The following is a 15,743-nucleotide window of genomic DNA, read 5'->3' on the forward strand; positions in this document are numbered from 1 at the left end:
CTAATTTGAAATGTGAAAGATACTTTTAATATCTTATTTAAGAAAAATTGAATATGTTTTTTGGGAGGTAATAAATATCAGCTTATACTTTTCTAGCTAATTGTGAAATTTGAAATAAATGGAAAACAATAATAGTATTTCATCAGATTAATTTAAGTCTTGGAATCTCTTCAGAAAGTTTAGGCAAGTTTTAGGCAAATTTAAATTGAGTGAGCTTTTCTATTTTAGAAACTCATTTTTTTCCTTCTGTAATAGAAAGCATAAGCCATATATGTTTTTGTTTTAGGAGTTGTATGGAATAGTTGTTCATGTATTTAACTTGTTTTCAAAAAGCCTGCTGTGGATGTTAGAAGGGGTTTAATATTTTTTTTAATTTGAATCCTCACAAAAGACGTCTGACACTTTGTATTTCACAGTAAAATTCTGTGCAATCCAATAACAGAAGGAAGCAACACAAGACACAGCCAGTCTGAACAGTTTAGCTGGACATCCTGCTAGTTCATTACCTGTTTTATGTGGTTATTGTGTTTGGAATATTATGGTGCAGCAATGTTGCAAATGATCTCAGCTTGTTTTGCTTTCTGTTAGTAGCTAATTAATGAATCTGCTGTCTTAATGTGGAGGTGATTAAGTCATGTTAGAAAAATCAAAGTTGCTTAGGAAATTACTGTTTTTAAATTGCATTTAGATACTTACAGATGGTAGTGTATTGGGCATTTAAGCACAACTATGAAAGTAGAGTATTCCCTCAGAAATGCAGTTTCTCAGTTGAATGCTGTTCTTATTTGGTGACTGACAGCTCTCTAGTGATAGTTGGCACATGTGAGTGTTGTAGGGTGTGCTTTCTCACACGTAATCATGGCTGGTGGTCAGCAGTCATTGTCATTTAATCTTGCTAAGGAGGATTTTAGAATTGTGCTGATTCCACATTTGACTGTTGTACCTAAGTTCACAAAATTTTGAGCCACAGCTGTTTCATGAGAAGGTGAACACTTGGATTTAGTTGGTATTTGGCATCAGGGTGTTACCAGACTGACTTTTTGCAAATTGTTATTTGTTTAACACTGTGCTGGAAAGTTCTTTGTATTCCTAAGTTTGAATGTTGTTGCAACTATACTGGAAATTGACATTGTACTTGAGTTGGCTGTATGTTGCTTTGTGTTAAAAAGTGAAGAAATATTCTCATTTTCTTTTTGGAAGTTTCAGGTGGTATATTGACAAGCAGACATGCAGTGAGTGATTTAGACATTTCCGTGTAATTTATTACTATTTTACGCTATTCATGTTTATATTCCAGGAAATCACATACTACCTGATGAAGATCTGGCTTCCTTTCATTGGAGTTTACTTGGTCCAGAACATCCGCTAGCCTCACTGAAGGTACAGGTTTCATTTGATTTCCAGCATCTTTAACAATCAACTCTAACTTTTGCTTTTACTTTAAGCAAAAGTTAAAGTAACATCCTTAAGCAAAAGTTAAGGTACATCCTTTATTGAAGAAGGAAATAGCAGTTAGCAATGTCATGTTTCCTCGGTCTCAGGAACTGCGCAGCCTTAAAAAAACAATTATCCTTTCTTCCCCCTTTCCAACACCTGTATGTTAGTAAATTTATCAATCCCTAAATTCCCTTTGAGAAATTCCATGTGCCTATGTAGGAGGAAATCTTTGAGCTAAAGTTTCTGTGTATTAATTTTTTTATTTACAATATTAATTTTCAGCAGGTAATGTAGTTATTTGCTACTTATCAATGTCTTTTAGCATGGTTTGAGAAATTGTATAGCTTTCTTACCAGTTTTTTGTAGTTATAAAATAGTGTAATGCCCAAATTCATTAGAGAATTGGTTCGTTTGTACGTTTTAAAAATTAACAGTATATTTTCTTACCTTTCTTTCAATTTTCTCCCTGTTTGTGACAGTAATTGAACATGAGACAAGAGGTACTTCATTCTGATTTTCTGAAGTGAGGAGGTCGGTGTGTTTGATGTGAGCATAATAGTGATGAGTGAAATTAGTATGAGTCCCAGGACACTTCAGCTTGCTCTCGTAGTGATTCCTGCGATTGTAATTGTCACTTGTTGGAGACAAGTACCTTTTGTGACTTGGGGAGTTAGGAAGACAGGGATGTGGACTTTAAGTCTGCTCTAGCTCTGAAACGAGCTTCTTAGTCAGGCAAGGAGGGTAGAATGAATGGTTTCCACAGGTGTGCTTTCTTGTGAAATTCTCAATTCTGTCAGACTGGCCCTCTCTCTACAAACAGATTTAATTGGTGTTAACTTCAAATTGGAATTTTTCTTCCTGCATTTTGATTTATACTTAACTGTTGATTCCTGAAGTTTCAAGCAGACTCCTCTGCAGCATCTTTCATCTTGTTCCATTTTCATCTTTTATTGGTGTGCTGCAGTGTTCTCCGTTTTACTTTAATAGTTTTTGGTTCAAACCGTTTTCAACTTCTGTTTGAAAGTTGGCCCTTTTCCCCCTCTTGTTAGAAATCACTTGTTTTCTTTTGTCCTTGAAGGAGAAAAACTTTCTATTTGCTATGGGCAGTAGAGTCCCTCCTGTATGTTCTCAGGAGTGAAGTGATAGGGTTGGAAGTGTTGACTGTAAGCTCTCCTTGGTACCATGATCGACCTGCAGACTGGGAGAGTGCAGTCTGATCACTGGCACTCCAGAGAGCTGGGCCCGTCCGTGCTCACTGCAGCTGTTAAGCATTGTGCTTTCACAGTGGAGACACTCATGGAGGCTCACTTCTCTTTTATGGTACTGGGGATTGAACCCAGGGCACTTTACCACTGAACTGTATGCCCACGCTTTTTTTTTTTTTTTTTTTTTTGAGTCAGGGTCTCACTAAGTTGTTGAGGGTCTCCTGAACGTGCCCAGGCTAGCTTGGAACATGGGATCCTCCTGTCTTAGCCTCCTGAGTGGCTTGAATTACAAGTGTGTGTCACTGTGACGAGCAGATGGAGGCTTACTTCTTAGAATTTTTATTTTGTTTTGGAGGGCAAGAGTGAGAAACTCTCAGGGTCTCAGGCCATAAGCATGTCTCAGGCAAGCTTGTATTGCTTCATGGGTCACAAGGTTAGAGGTGAGGAGCAGTTTGAAAAATTACTAGAAAACAAGCTCAATCTATAATGTCAATATTGAGTGTTTTCCCAAACTTTTTGAAGAAAAAATTAAGTATATTAAATGTTGAAAGGATAGAAAAGTGTTTTTCCAAATGTCCACCATCTTGGCTCATTAATTGTTGACATCTTGCAATAAAGTATATATATATATATGACTGTTAGGATTTAGATGTGAGTGTCCCCCAAAGCTCCTGTGTTAATGCAGGAATATTTAAGAGGTGAAATGGTTATTTTATGAGAGCTGTAACCTATCACTTGATCCTAATTTGAATGGGTGGTAACGGTAGGCAAGTGGGGTGTGGCTGTTGGGGCTGTGCCCTGGAAGAGTGCCTCTTCCTTGTGTCCCTTTTCCCCTTCTCTGCTTCTTGGTCACCATAAACCTTGTAGTGCTCCTCCATCACACCTCTGCCATGATGTTCTGCCTCATCTTGGGGACAGAGCAGTGGAGTTGGTATTCCATGGACAAAATCTCTGAATCCATGAGCCAAAATAAACTTTTCCTTCTTTAGTTGTCTTGTCAGGTTTTTTTTTTGTTCCAACAACAAAATGCTGACTGACAGTGGGACACTGTGACACTCCCTTATAATCCCAGCAACTCTGGAGACTGAGGCACATTTGAGGCCAGACTCATTCAGCAACTTAGCAAGATCCTGACTCAAAATAAAACATAAAAAAAGGGCTAGAGATGTAGTTCAGTGTTGAAGTGCCCTGGGTTAAATCCCCAGGAATCCTCCCACCAAATAAAAAATAATGATAATATTTAAAATAAAAAGCCTTGTTGAAACTCAGACTGTTGGAATCACGTTGCAGATGTTATAACGCTTCACCTATGAAGACTTCAGTTTGTATCATCCCCACCCAAAAATGACATTCTTTGAGTCATTTTGCTGTTTGCTAATATCACATCAATTGAATTAACAGTAATTCCCTAGTACCATGAATTTGAATATTAAATCCATCTTCAAATTTTTTTCAGTTATGCTCCAAAAGTTATTTATGGTTTTTTTTTTTTTTTTTTTTTTAAGTGTCAGGATCCAGTTAAGTGTTACACATTGTTATTGCAAGTAATTTTGAAATTAGCTGGGTATTTTTATGGCATAATGGAGAAGCAGTCCAAAGGAATTTTTCCAATTACTTGATAAGTTGTAGGATTTTAGTCACATTCTGAAATATAAACACTCTGACTTCGAGATGATTTTAGAAATTGCATTTGTTGGCCACTTCTGTGGGTTTTTTAAAATAATTTTTTTAAGTTGTTGATGGACATTTGTTTTTATTTACTTATATGCAATTCTGAGAATCGAACCCAGTGCCTCACACGTGCTATGCGAGTGCTCTACCACTGAGCCACAACCCCTGCCCCACTACTTTGTTTGGACCTATTATGCACACTTTTGTGTGTAGCACCATTTTGGTCATCTTAATGTAGATAGAAGTGAGTTACATGTGATTTCCCCCCGCCCCATGCGCATTCCTAGTGTGCAGAATTGCATGTATCTCATCTGCTATTTTTTGTCAGTTATAAAATGAATTATATCTTTTGGAAAGTTATATTGTTGTTGCTTATCTTCATATATTGAGAGTTTTAATTGTTTTTTTTTTAATTGGCTTTTTAAATTAGAGCTTTTCTTCTTTCATATTAAGTTACATTTAAAACTTTGTTGATTCCTGAAGGTTTAAGCAGACCTCCTGTAGTGCTTCTTTCATTTTGTTTCTTACTATTTATTTATTTATTCTAGGTACTGGAGATTGAACTCAGAGTCACTCAACCACTGAGCCACATCCCTATCCCTATTTTATATTTTATATTTTATATGGAGACAGGGTCTCACTGAGTTGTTTAGTACCTCGCTTTTACTGAGTTGGCTTTGAACTTGGAATCCTCTTGCCCCAGCCTCCCAATCCTCTGGGATTACAGGCATGTGCCACTGGGCCTGACTTGTTCCTTACTATTTAAAACAGCTTTTCTTTTTAATCACTTATTGTGTGCTGCAGTTTAAGTGCTCTGAATTGATTAGGTAATAAATTCATATAATACCAACCTTCTGTGAATAATAATCTCTTAACAGATTGACTTTGAAAAATACTACATAGTGTAATAAAAGGCATGGGTCAGAAAAGCTCAAACTTGAGGATACAAGACCATATAGCCTTAAAATCATCCCACATATTAGGTTAAAAAAGCAGCTAATAAAATTTATGAGCAAGTTTTTTTTTTTGTACTACAGAGGAAAAATCACAAAATACTGTAGATAGGAAATCATCAGTGGTCTATAATTTATGCAGTTTAGAATCCTCTGAATCGGCAACACTGATTTTTTTCATTGTTTAAAAATTTACCTTGTGTTTAAGTAGCCTTCTTAGACTCATCATTTATTTGTTTTATTTTTTTTTTGATGTGGGGATCAAACATTTCTTTTCCCACTTTACCATATGCCTTTCCGTTCTCTGAATCTTAACCTCTTAACTTTCATCCAACCATGTGCATCAGTTAGGGACCGTGAGGTTCATTCACTGTCCACAGCTCTGGTTCTGCTAAGAGAGTGGTGTGTTTACTTTGGGACTCTCTGGCCTGAAATTGACAAAAAGGATCTGAAACGATCAGGAAAGAAAACTGAGAGGTTTAAATCATTGGATAATATTTGCAAAGAGAAAAGCTGGGGAGGGGACAAAATCTTATTTTGTGCCACCCTATTAATTAGTGGATCGTGCTTATTACTAGATTGTGAATGTAATGCTGGGCATGCTTATGACCCCAAATTGTGAGAAGGCAATAGGAAGTTAGGTGGTTATGCAAGTTTTAAGTTTTTTCCTAGTTCATTGTTAGTATTAAGAACTGCTAGTGGGGTTGGAGTTGTGACTCAGTGGTAGGGTGCTCGCCTGCCACATGTGAGGCACTGGGTTTGGTCCTCAGCACCACATAAAAATAAGTAAAATAAAGGTATTGTATCCATCTAAAACTAAAAAAAAGAAACTGCTAGTAAGGGGGTGTATATTAGTCAGCTTTGTGTCACTGTGGCCAAATAGGAAAAGTTTATTTGGGGTTCACATTTTCAGAGGTTCAGTTCATGGTCAATGGGCTCCATTGCTTGGGGCCCCAATGAGGCAGAGCGTGATGGCAGAGGATATGGTGGGGGAAAGCTGCTTGGTGCCAGGAGCAAGATAATAGTTGTTCCACCCATGCCCCACCTGCCTATGGTTACCATCCAGTAGTGCATTCAGATTATTAATTTAATTCAAATTAATTAATATTTCAGTTTGAATTATTATTCCATTAAGTGGATTAATCTACTGATAATTTTACAGCCCTCATAATCTGTAATCATTTCATTTCTGAACATTTCCACATTGCCTAACAGATGAGCTTTGTGGGGGGTGTTTTTAGATGCAGACCATAACAGTGGGCATCACCGTTTTAGATTTAGAGGTATAGAATATTCCATTTGCGTTCAGGAAAATGGAAAGCCTTTTCATGTAACTCATACAATTCTAGGACAGGGTAGGGTTAGGACCTTCTTAAGATTTGGTGAGCTCTATAATGAAAGAAAGAAAAATGGTGTTGTGTGTTACTCCTTGTTCTTCTGGAGAAGGAGGTCCCTCACTGTAATCCTGGTGGCCCGGTGACTAGGCTAGTCATGTGAGCAGGAAACCTGGCAGCAGCAGAGACACCAGACTGGGTCCAGCTGGGTGGTGCCTGAGGGCTGGTCACCCAAACCTGAGGCTGCATTTTCTTTGCTTTAGGTCAATTACTGTTTCATTGGCTCTAGAAACTTAGGATATTTTACTTACCTGGAATAGTCGAAATGTTCTGTTACTCTAAACAATGGGGAAATCCTCACATTCTTTAACTTTTTCTGATGCAAGTATTTCTAAAAAGGGTGATAGACTTAAAATAAGTGGAACATTCTCTTGGTGTGTGTTTTACTCTGTGATCATGGTGAGCCCTTGCTATATTCACAATAATGAAAACCAGGTCGATGTGTTTTGACTTTTCGAAGCGGTGCCCACTGCTATTCCTACTCTGGACTGCTGTGCCCATTTGCTTGGTCTTGGTGGGGCAGAGTGTTCTGTGAGGGTCATGGAAGACCTTGGGCAGCCTAGGTTTCAGAGAGCTGAGCTGTCAGAGCGTGGGCCTGGCCTCTGCGTTTGTCTCTTCAGATGGCACACCTTTCGCCTACTCCTGTGCCCTGTGCTAGTCCAGCCACTCTGCCTGGGTATGAAGAATAGTGACTCGGGGGTTACTGATGACCTATCACCCAGTGTGCCCGGTGCTCCACGGAGGGCTGTGAGGTGGCTGCTGTCAGCCTTGCTGCAGGGCCTCCTGCCCATAGGCACACTCTAATGAGAGCTTTTAAAAAATGTGCTTTTTGAGTTTTTTTGTTTTTTTGTTTTTAATGATTTTTATGTCCCTAATCAGATACAAGAATTTTTTATCTTGGGTGAAGGTTTTATTGTTTTAATTTTTAAAAAATATTTACTTATAGTTATCTGCTGACTTTAATTATTTTTTTAAATTGTAATTCCTAGTTGCCTTTGGTCTTCCTGAGCCTCATTTTCTAGAATGCTTGATAGGATACTTTTCTTCTGCATTTTCATTTGGATAGGAATGATGCTTAAGTCAGACTGTTACTTACAGATCATTGTTTTCATTTTAATGGTTTTGTGTCCTGAACTTTGTGTATTTTAGTTTCTGCCCCTGTCCGTTGTTCTGGAGCCCTGGTATTCCCTGCTTCCTTGTCTGGACATTCTCGTCTTGTCCTGGCTGTCCTCTACCCTTGCTTCACTGCCAGCAGTGGTTCGGCTTTCTAGGCGACTGCATCTCTGTTTTGAAGATATCCCTGTTCCACTCTTGGAGACACTGCTCCTCCGTCTCTGTGGTAGTCACAAACCCCAGACTCCTGGGGGTGCCTGTCCTTCCCTAGCCTGGGTCCTCCAGCACAGGACTCTCTTCTGCCTGACCCTCTTACCATTCTGGGAGCTCCCTCCAGCTCCTGGCCCTGGCACACCTTCCTCATCGTCTTAAGCACTTGAGTTGAGGTTTATAACTCTGCTCTCCCCGTTGCTAGTTCTCAGTCATCTCCTTTGGGAACACTATCCTGAGGGCAGTCTATCAAGGCAGAGCAGGAAAACTTTGTTTTAATTGTGCTTTACCAGAAGGCATCTCCAACTTTACATTTTTATATCTTCATTGTCTTCAAGCAGGACCAGGGTGTGGCAGTGGGTCTGGTTCTGAGTAGCAGGCAGGCTGGGCATTAGGGTCTCCAGGACCAGGGAATAGATAGCAGTCCTCACCTTGCCTTTCAGTGGGGGTTCATGGTACTTTTGGCACTTTTAACACTTTTTTGGGGGGGGGGGCAGGAGGTTCCTGGGATTGAACTCAGGGGCACTCGATCACTAAGCCACATCCCCAGGCCTAGTTTGTGTTTTATTTAGAGACAGTGAGGGTCTCCCTCCCTGGTTGCTTAGAGCCTCACCTTTGCTTAGACTGTCTTTGAACTCTCGACCCTCTTGTCTCAGCCTCCTGAGCTGCTGGGATTACAGGCGTGCACCACCATGCCGGGCACTTTTAACACTTTTAAATAGATCAAATATTTTTCCTCTTTTTCAAAAATATAACCTGAATATAGAGAAAAAACAGAGGCAGACAAGATGAGGTGGTTTGACCAAACCTCCTGATCTTATTAGTTGCTCTTGATAGTTTTCATATTTCTTTGCTGTTTTGGCTGTGAGTAGAAGTCTGAGAGTAGCTCAGGTCCATCTCTCTCGGCTTTCCCTGTGTGCTGCCAGCATGGTGCTTGCAGCCTCGTGCTTACTGTGCCTGGCTCTTGTGCAAGGAGCTGTGGCTGGAGGAGCCCATGGTCGCTGGCACTGCGTGGAGGCGCCTTCCCTCCCCAAGGAGCTGCCGACTTTCAGGTACTTTGAGGCTTTATTGTGTGAGAGCTACACTAGGTAACCTCTTGGGAGCTAGGTTGGTGATCATGTGGCTTTATCTTTCTGAAATCCTTTTGAAAATTAAGTTGAATATAAATTATAAATCAATAGAAAGATGGTCTTCTTTTGTTTCACCTTTTCATCATAGCAGGGCGCATAGTTTGACTTCATAAACCTTCCAGAGAAGGGACCATTGCTTGCTTATTAGTGTTAATTGAAGTTAATTTAATGCATTCCCTTCCCACTAAGTCATTCTGTTGTTCAGTAAGTAGAGAGCTAAGAAAAACTTCCTAAAAATCTCAGAACTTTGTGAGCTCTAGAGAAAATAATGCTAGGGGCCTGAAAGACAAGTAGATGAAATATTTGTCCCTTTTTGTTTTTCTTTTTACATAACCTGAATGTTGGGGGGGATGGAGACAGACAAGATGAGGTGGTTCAACTAATCCTTCTGATCTTATTTGTTGATCTTCATAGTTTTGACATTTGTTTTCCATTTTTACTGTCTTTAGAAGCCTGTGTTATCTTTTTTTTCCTGATTACAAAAAGAATATGAAAAAAATCGAATAACATAAAAATAGATAATGTGGAAATGAAAGCTACTTACAATCCCACTCCTGGGAAGCAACCACTTCTAATATAGCTATTTGATCTTCCAGAATTTAAAAGAAAATGTACGTCCTGCTAGTATTTGTCATTATAATTATTGTCGTGCACATTACCTACATGTTCTTAATGGTTCTTGTAAACCCTTTGGAATACAACTTGACTGTGCTGGGCTTTAAACTTTGAGTTCTTAGGAACCTTCATTTAGCAAGAAATTTATTCTTTGCTTATTTTTTATTTATATGTGGAATTGTTAAATGGAATAATTTTAAATACAAGGCCAACAAACAAGATTGCTTGTTTATACCTTCTCTGTTCCCTGTTTTAAAATAAAGGTGAAAAGCATGCAGTTCTGAGGAATCTGCTGGAATATATTAGGATGCAAGAGTAGCCTCTCTGACTATGTTTTTGTAGGTTGGGATGGGACCTCTGTCACAGTGCTGGGAAGAGAGGGGCATAGTATATCTTTCAGACGCTCCTGCGTGGGGTGGGTTGGACTTCTGTGTGGTCCTCCTCTTGAAGTGGACAGCTGACCAATAGGGGCAAGGCACCCAGGAGGAGCCCTGCTGGCCCGAGTGGGTCTGAGAGGTAGTGGGGGAGTGTAGCACAGGGGTTAGAGATGGAGCGCAGGGCCTCAGGGATGCTACGTAAGTGAGTGCAGCTCTTCAAGGCCCTGGGAGGAGACAGGAGGAAGCGAGCAGAGGAAGGCTCCATGATAGTGCTTTTACTCTCTCTGCTTATGCTAGAATGTTCTGGTTTCATTTTAAATAAGCAGCATAATATCAGTCTTAAAAATAGCTGTGTAAACATTTTCCAGCTCACTTCCTACCCTGCGAGGCTGTGACCTCTGCCCTGTACCTCCCAGGCTGCCTCTGGGACTTCCTGCTCAGAATACTCACCTGGCCCTGTATGTCATCACAGCACTGCTTCCTTGTCCCTGTCCTGCACTGCCCCCTTGTATCAGGCAGGTGACAGGTACTGCCCTCGCGCTTCAGCCACATACTGGAGGCTCCAGGGCAACTCTCACCCTGGAGAAGGTCACTCTTCTTAACACCAGACCACACGTTGACCCCCCCAGCACCAGCCCTGAGTGTGTGTTCCCTCTGACTTCCTGTCTCTTCCCACCCGCCGTGTCCCAGTTGGCTTCCCTTCCTGACCTTTTGGCCATGTCTTGGAGACATTGGCCTCTCTCACCTGTCTCTGGCACGAACTGTCTTCATCTTCATGGGGTCCCACGGCCTACAGGCTGTCTTTGCTTCCACTTTCTGTAGCAGAGTCCCTTGTTCTACTTGCCCGGGCACTAGGTGCCGTCGCACCAGCTCCCGTGGCTACTGCTAGAGTAATCCTCTCCTTTCGTTAGTAAAAGCTTTATTGAGATAGTTCACATACCATAAAGTCCAGGACTTCATACAATTTAATGGTTTTTAACATTCACAGAGTTATACAACCATTATCCATATCTAATTTTAGAATATTTTTGTTGCTCCCCAAAAAAACCATATGCTTGGTAATGTCCTTTCTTTCCCCACCCCAACCCCATGGCAACACTGGCATACTTTCTGGCTCTATGGTTCACCCGCTCTGGATGTTTCATTATAAATAGAATCACACATTGTGTGGTGTTTGTGTCACATTTCTTTCACTTGGCATAGTGCTTTCAGTTCCTCCTTGTTGTGGCATATCTCAGCACCGCATCCTTTTTATGGCTGACTAACATTCTATTGTATGGCTATGCCACATTTGATTTATCCATTCATCAGTTGGTGGTCATTTGAGTCATTTCTACTATGGAATGATTATAAATAATGCTGCCATGAACAGGTGTACACAAACTTTTGTATGGGCATATGTTTTCAGTTCTCTTGGGCGTAGACCTAGAATTGACTCTGTGGTAGCTCTGTGTTTAATGTTTCGAAGAACCACCAATCTGTTTTCCACAGCAACTGCACAGTTTACATTCCCTCCAGCAACAGTTGACCGTTCTGATTTCTCAACATCCGCATCCACACTTGCTATTGTCTGGTGTTTTATTTTAGCCACCCTGATGAGTTCAGTGAGGTTTCTCATTTTGGTGTTGATATGCTTTTCTCTGATGATAGTGCTGTCGAGCTGCTTGTGTTTAGTGGTCATTTCTTCACCTACTTTTAATAGAGTTATTTGTCTTTTTATTGAGTTGTAAGAATTTTTAATACATTCCAAATGTAAGTCTTCTATCAAATATGTGATTTAGAAATATTTTATCTCCTGTGGTTTTATTTTCTTGATGGTGTCCTCCAATAGCTCTCTGAGATGAGCTCTCTCAGCATATACTTCTGCTTCTGGGCCTACCACTCACTCAGTCCCATTTTGTCATCTATCCTCATTTCCAGCTCCCACAGCCTTTAGCCAGTGCTTGAGGTCACTAGTCCTCTGAGTTGCATCATTCTTGGTCAACTTGTCTTCACCTGGAAGGCTCCACCTCTATCCTAAACCTGAATAGCCTTCCTTTCTCTTCTGCCTCCATTGCTGGCAGAGGTGACTCTTGGTCCTGGCTTTCCAGAGGCCCTCTTAGCCTCACTGGCCTCCTGGTGGAGCATCTCAAACTGGCTATACTGCTTGTCCATCTTACCTGCCCACCCACAACCTCCACCCCCAGAGGTGCCCCAGTCTGTGCCCTCTACTCTTAGAGAACCACACACTTGAGCAGGCAGATGCTACTGTGAGGATACAGTTTAAATGAAAGAAGGGTCCAAGTGGATGAAGAGATGAACTGTCTTCGGGTGTCAGGCAATCCTGTTGTCAAGATGTTCCTTCTTCCCAGTCATATCCCAGCAAGAGTTTCTGTAGACACTGAAAATGCTGATCCAAAAATTCATGTGGAATGTCAAAGGACATGGGATAGCATTTTTCAAAATAAAAAGAATAAATTTGAATGACAATACTATCGAATTTCAAGATCACTCTAAGGCTACCATAATAATTCAGGCTGGTCATATAGATCAGTGGACCAGATTAGAGTCCAGAAGTAGACCCACATATAAATGGTCAATTTCAGAAGTCCTAAGGTAACTAAATGGGGAAAGAATCATTTTTACAACAAATGAATATCCATATGCAAAAATAAGAATACAAGAATAACTACAGGAAAACGTAACAGAATCTTTATGACCTTGAGTTACACAAAGATTTCTTAAGAATGAAAAGCAAACAACAAAGATAAAACTATTTGCAGAATGGAATATCTCTGATAAAGGACTTATATCCAAAATATATGAAGAAGGACACAACAAGAAATCAACCCAATAACAGATGATGGACACAAACTTTGAACAGGCATTTTAGAAAATGTTCAATAACTGCACAAAGAAATACTCCATACAGCCGAGGGAATGCAAAGGAAAGCCACCACGAGATCTCACAACTAACAACCAGTGGACTGAATGAAAACCTAGTGCAGATGTTGGGGAGCTCTCTCCATGGCTGTGAAGTGGAGAGCCTAAGGAGAGGTCAGTTTGAAAAGAGTTTGGTGGTGGTTTATATAGTTAGACATGCCCTCACCATATAATTAGACAATCTCACTTCTCGGTATTTACCCTGGAGAAATGAAAAGCCATGTTCACAGAGACTTGTGTCTGAATGTTCATACCAGCTTTATTCGTTATAACCAGATTCTGGAGTTAGCCCATGCATCTGTCATGTCAGCTGGTGAATGGATGGATAAATAGCAATAAAGGGAACACACTACTGATCTTGCATATGCATGAGTTTCAGGAGCATTGTCTTAAATGAAAAGTCAAATCCAAAAGGAAATACATATGGCTGCCTTTTATAAAATTCTAGCAAAGACCAAACTATAGTGATAGAAAGCAGAGCAGAGGTTGCCTGGGGTTGGAGTTGGAAGGGGTCTAAAGCATTTAGACAAATCAAATTGGTGGTACTGCAATTTCTTTTTTCTTTTCTTTTTTTAATGTATTTTTAGTTGTCAGTGGACCTTTATTTTATTTTATTATTTATATGTGGTGCTGAAGATTGAACCCAGGTCCTCACACAGGTCAGGCAAGTGCTCTACCTCTGAGCCACAACCCCAGCCCCTGGTACTGCAATTTCTTGTAAAATGCAAATGCTTCATGTAAAACTTTTGAATATATAGATATTATTACCTAATTCCTAACAGCACATTGTAAAGTTTCCAAAAAGCAAAATGAAGTATCAAATACCAAGAAATTGTCAAAGACCTTAGGAGGACCTAATTTGTTTCAAGAGAGTTGATATGTAACTGTAATCCTATTTAAACAAAAGCAGCACACATCTGTTTTTACATTTTGCATACTCATTTTTAATTTTACTTCTTAGAGTATTTGGATTTCTAACGTCAAGTTAATATTTTCTAAACATCTTTGTAAGGAGAATATTTTAGGTCTCAAGCTGCTCTGTTCACCATGACTTGATATGCTGTGAAGTACAACATAGTGTAGCTGAATGCACTCAGATTCCCAGGCTCCAGGGCCAGTGTTAGACAGCAACTGAGTATGTACTTGATAAACATTTCCACTAGATGGATTTCTAACTCATTTATGCACATGGGGAAAAACTGAAAAATCTTCCACATACTGCCTTCCCACTGCCAGGGCGTGTGCTCTCCCCCAACACACATGTGGGCAACTAAGCAGTTTTTACTACTTCATAGGCTCACAGTTAGTCACTTTAGTGTCCTGAACATCCACAAATTCCAAATTTCTACCAGTATAAAGACCCAAGGGGCTAAAATCCATATATCCTGTCTAAGGAAAAATGCCAAGGATGAAGATTATTTAAAAAATAAGTAAGACTTGATGACTCTTCTGAGCCACAGTCAGTGACATCAAACTATTTAATGTACCCTCATTTCCAGCAAGTTTCACTGGCTCTTCTTCCCTGGGAGGGGGAACTAACTTTTTGTGTTGAGAAACTCATGTATACAAATGTGTTCATCTGAGTCTTGTGGCCAACCTGATTCAGTTCTTTTTCTTTAAAAATGCAATGTGGATATAAGTAGTGGTCCCTATTCACCTGGTGAAGGACACTAAATGGTAGACAGGTTCAGTTTCTTGTGAGTACATAGTTATGAGGTGTTCTACATAGAAAAACTGACATTAACAGTTGTTTAAAGGAAAAGGGACCAAAGTGAAGAAATATTTTGAATGAGAATATCCATTCTTTAAAAAAGGGAAAGTGTGACCCAATGTAAAAATATAACATTTATTAATTTGGAAAATACTCATTTTCTTTCTTTCCTTCCTTCCTTTCCTTTCCTTTCCTTTCTTTTCTTTTCTTTTTTCTTTTTTCTTTTAACTGGGTATTGAACTCAGGGACACTTGACCACTGAGCCACATCCTCAACCCTGTTTTGTATTTTATTTAGAGACTGGACCTCACTGAGTTGTTTAGGGACTTACATTGCTGAGGCTGGCTTTGAACTCTTGATCCTACTGCCTCAGCCTCCTAAACTGCTGGGATTATAGGCATGCACCACATGCTCGTTTTCTTTGTCTTTAAAAAAAAAAAAAGCAAAAAACAATGTTCTGGATGAGGTGTTAAGGCTACTTAGAATGGAAGGAAGCATCATCTCTACAAACGTGGAACATGGTGCAGTGATTCAACTTTCTGAAGAAGTAAATCCCTGCCTAAAACAGAATGTCAATCCTGATGTATCAAAAATTCAGCATCTGGGAACCCCACTCCCAGTCTTTTTAGGGGGCCGTGCCCCTGTAAACCCTGTGAGCAGTGGAAGCAGATTCCTGGGATTAGACCTATGTGGGGAGAACCTCGTACCTCTGGAGAGGGACCTGCCATCTTGCTTTTGTGCAGAAGTGTCATGTTTTCATCATATGAAAGTCAAGACCCCTTCAAATTATTCTTTCTGATAGTAAATTTAGAAAACTTCAAAGAGTTTTTAATCCACAATATTACATGAAAAGGAATCCTGGATTTAAATGGACTCCTGAGTACTGGGCTATGATAGGCTTAATTTAACAGTTGGAATATAATTTGGTAACTTCATTTAAATGAACTCACAGATGTAGGAAAATGTTTTATTTTTCAAAATATAACCAAGAATGAGACTGCAGAA

At 39.9% G+C, this 15,743-nt stretch overlaps 1 protein-coding gene across 1 annotated transcript in view; it reads left to right on the forward strand.

Moving 5' to 3' along the window:
- Fam120a (family with sequence similarity 120A) overlaps positions 1–15,743 on the forward strand; it is a 101,386-nt gene that overhangs the window by 18,313 nt on the left and 67,330 nt on the right. The window contains 1 exon segment of the mRNA XM_047526475.1: positions 1,298–1,380. Coding sequence (XP_047382431.1) covers positions 1,298–1,380 — 83 coding nt within the window.

This window comes from Sciurus carolinensis, chromosome 15 (assembly GCF_902686445.1).
Source record: "Sciurus carolinensis chromosome 15, mSciCar1.2, whole genome shotgun sequence".
In the NCBI taxonomy this organism is placed as follows: Eukaryota; Metazoa; Chordata; class Mammalia; order Rodentia; family Sciuridae; genus Sciurus; species Sciurus carolinensis.